The sequence below is a fragment of the Capsicum annuum genome, unplaced genomic scaffold (assembly GCF_002878395.1).
Source record: "Capsicum annuum cultivar UCD-10X-F1 unplaced genomic scaffold, UCD10Xv1.1 ctg4490, whole genome shotgun sequence".
NCBI lineage: Eukaryota > Viridiplantae > Streptophyta > Magnoliopsida > Solanales > Solanaceae > Capsicum > Capsicum annuum.
Window position 1 is genome coordinate 1 of NW_025852434.1, and position 3,850 is coordinate 3,850.

Below are 3,850 nucleotides of genomic sequence, written 5' to 3' on the forward strand. Positions count from 1 at the left end.
CCCTCAGCTCAATCATACTAATGAAAATATTCTACTGCTCAAACTTTCTACTCCAAAATAAATCCTAAAACTTAAAAATTGCAATTTACATGTTCTATTGTTGGGCCCGTGCTGACACGGGCCTTGCACTTCTAGTTTTATAAATAAAAAAAAGTTCCTTTTTTTTTACCAAAAATTAATAAACTAAACCCCTTTATCCCCTTAATGCACTATTTAGACCACAAGTCACAGTTTAATGGATCTTTTGATCTTTTTAATCAATATATAAAAAATCCTTATCCAAAAAATAAATTCCCAACCCGTCACCTCAAGTGTCACCTTTTAAAAGTGACGAGATCTTGACTTGATTGATTTGTTGCTCCATGTATTAAAATAATCGAGCCGGCCTTATCGTTTGTAGACTATATTAAATAATGTACAAACATATGAATGTCGATGTAATTACAGAAAAATACAAACAACAAATATAATATAATTATCTTTAAAAAATATATTACGTTATAAACAATTAAATTATAATATGTAAAAAAGAATTATAGTGTTATGTTATATACGTATGTACATGATTGTGCAAACAGTATTAAGATGATAGTAAACTAATAAAATCGTACAATTTATGAAACTAAAGATAATTTAAAAATATGACAATAAATTGATGAAAAATCCTAAAAATATGATGATTACCAAAATTTATGAACAATTGTAAAAAAATATGTGAAAATTATATTTTATGTCCTTTAATGATCAGAAAGCCTGAAAGCGTTAATTTTAGGCATAGGGAGTCAAAATTGGGTGTCAACAGTACCAAATGGATATGTATAATGTCTTTCTGCAGGGAGACTTAGAGGAAGAAGTGTACATGCAATTACTTGAAGGCTTCCAGCAAAAAAGGCATAATAAGGTCTGTAGATTGCTTAAATCCTTGTATGGGCTAAAACAAGCTTCTAGACAGTAAAATATCAAGCTGACTGCAGCTCTCATAAGTGTAGGATTCACTCAGAGTACCTATGACTACTCATTGTTTACATGGAAGAAAACAAGAGAAATGGTGATAGTCCTAGTTATGTAGATGATCTGCTAATCACTGGAGATAATGAGAGTATGATCTTTGAAGCCAAAGAAGTATTACACAAATAATTTAAGCTCAAAGACTTGGGAGAGCTCAAATACTTTCTAGGAAGTGAAGTTATGAGGTCCTCACAGGTAGCCATTTTGAATCAAAAAAAATACCTGTTGGAATTGATCTTAGAAGTTGGTCTAGCTGGTGCAAAACCAACATTTACACCATTAGAATCCAATGCTAAGCTGACATCATAGAGTATGATGAAGTCACAGGGGGTACAAGTGATATTGTTTTGAGAGATGCAACTCATTATCAAAGAGTGGTGGGAAAACTTATGTATGCCACTATAACTAGACCAGACATCAGCTAAGCGGTTCAGACTTTGAGTCAATTCATGCAGGGGCCTAAGAGATCCCATATAGAAGCAGCTTACAGGGTGATCATATACTTAAAAGGTTCAGTGGTTCATGGAATCTGATTGAATAATTAAACTAATGACAATTTAGTTTATTGGTGTGACTCAGATTGGGCTGCCTGTCCCAAAACTAAGAGATCAATGACTTGATATGTGGTGCAATTTGGTGGTTCCTTAATATCTTGGAATTCTAAGAAACAACATAAAATATCTAGAAGCTCAGCTAAAGCTGATTTTAGAAGCATGACTTCATCTATAGCAGAGCTTACCTGGCTAGAAGGGTTGTTTGCAGAATTAAATGTTATCATTCATAAACCTATTACAGTGTTCAGTGATAGTAAGTCTGCCATACAGTTTGCACCAAATCCAATCTTCTATGAGAGAACAAAGCATATAGAGATCGATTGTCATTTTATCAGAGACAAAATCAAGAGTGGTTTAGTGCAGACTCTACATGTTTCTTCACAGCATTAGGTGGTTGACATACTAACGAAAAGCCTAGGCCATGACCAACATTCTACACTCTTAAGCAAGCTTGGTGTGCCTAATATTCTTCACCCTTCATCTTGAGGGGGGGGGGGGGGGGGTGTTGAAAAGTCTGGAGTCACACTACAAGTGTGATCATTATGTATGCACTGTTAGATTGGTTCATTGTGTGCACAAAAGTTGGCTACTAGTGCACATGACCTGACTAGTGCACGTGAGTTAGTTTGTTAGGTGGTTAATGGGATGTGTGATGAGCTGGAAGGTTAAGTGTGTGGTTTAGTGAAAAGATTCTAGAATAGAAGTTCTAGAAGATATATCTCTATATATAGGTTCAAGTTGTAATAACCATGTGATTTGACAGTTAATAAAATTTCCTCTTTCCTTCTTCTTATCTGTTTAATGCAACTTGGTAAACCAAGCTTTGTATCAGTTGTTTGATAAAAGTTCACAACCCTGACAATACAACAATACTAGTCTGAATAATAATTTTGTCGTGGGTCAAAGGTTATTCATTTTCATACAAAGACACCTTACTTCTCAGGGATTAAAAAGCTCACTTTACATTGTTGATAATTTATGAGAGATGAATTGCATTGTTGGCCTTGATTTTGGAGTTTCAACCAAACAAGAGCTTGCTATCTTGATGATAAAATCCAAAACCTCTTTTACTTCATCTTCAGGATATGGAAGGCGTTCATCTAGCAAATCACTAAACTGCACACGATCTATAGTCGACGAATTCGCTAGCACGGTAATATATTCCCCGAGATGCTTCCCTTTGATTATCTCCAATGCTAAAACTCCAAAGCTATAGACATCACACATTGGTGTAACCTTCATTGTATAAGCAAGTTCTGAAACAACAAAATTTTCAAAAAAGTATATAACAATTTAAACATGCAAATGGGATTAAAGCAGTACAGTGTGTTATGCTATAGATCATGATGTTCAAAAAAAGGATAAAAATTAAAGTTAGATCTTACCAGGTGCAACATATCCATATGTGCCTGCAAGCGCAGTGCAGTTGGATGAGTCTGGCTTGAGAAGCTTAGCAATGCCAAAATCTGAAACACGAGCTTCATATTCGGAATCAAGCAAAACATTACTGCTTGATATGTCTCGATGAACAATCGGTGGTGAGCAATCCTGGTGCATGTAAGATAAAGCAAAAGCAACGCCTTTGATAATATTCACCCTTTTAAGCCAATCCAGTTTCTTGGACTCAACTTCATTGCTTAAAACAATAGACAAACTCCCCCTATCCATGTACTCATAAACCAAGAACGAGTGCTGTACATGCGAACAATAGCCGTAGAGGTTCACAATGTTCCGGTGCTTAATCCCAGTCAATGCCCTTACTTCATTCATGAAGCTTTTGGGATGTGTATTCTCAAATGAAGAATGAAGTCTCTTCACAGCTATAGTCCCTAATGATGGAAGGTTAACCTTGTAAACGCTTCCATGCCCTCCTTGCCCGATGCAAAATGTTGCATCAAACTCCTCTGTGGCATTTAAGATGTCCCTGTACAATGCCTTCCCATCTAACATGGATATAGAAAGCCAACCATCATCATTCCGTCTTTCAACGTCTTTAGCTCTCCTTTTTTTTATCACACATAAATAGAACACCAAGGAAAACACAAAGTAGTACCAGTGCTCCCATAACAGGAAGTAGAATAATGAGGATGAGTTTACGTCGCTTCGCTATTGAGTGCGAAGTTGGCTTTTCACATGGGTGGAATCCTGTTAGATTGCCGCAAAGACCTTTATTACCTTTTAATGAAGCATTAGTAAAAGCTTTATTATTAGGAATTGGACCTTCTAACTCATTATATGACAATACGACATCCTGCAAACTAGTCAAACTTTCAAATTCTTCAGGAATG

The 3,850-nt window shown here is 35.7% G+C and overlaps 1 protein-coding gene across 1 annotated transcript; it reads right to left on the bottom strand.

Moving 5' to 3' along the window:
- Positions 1-2,349: 2,349 nt before the first annotated feature.
- Positions 2,350-3,560, bottom strand: LOC124892220 (MDIS1-interacting receptor like kinase 2-like). The gene is made up of 2 exons (XM_047403592.1): positions 2,948-3,560; positions 2,350-2,818 (listed from the first exon to the last, which is right to left on the bottom strand). Exons 1-2 carry the CDS (start codon positions 3,510-3,512, stop codon positions 2,523-2,525), a joined length of 861 nt encoding a protein of 286 aa, XP_047259548.1. The 5' UTR covers positions 3,513-3,560; the 3' UTR covers positions 2,350-2,522.
- Between the last annotated feature and the right edge of the window lie 290 nt (positions 3,561-3,850).

What these genes read in the sequence shown, in the direction of transcription:
- LOC124892220 (XM_047403592.1), bottom strand. Translation starts at nt 3,512, where the DNA reads ATGTTAGATGGGAAGGCATTGTACAGGGACATCTTAAATGCCACAGAG. An exon ending in ATATGGATATGTTGCACCTG is followed by an intron (nt 2,819 to 2,947) that starts GTAAGATCTAAC and finishes TTGTTGTTTCAG; the next exon opens with AACTTGCTTATACAATGAAG.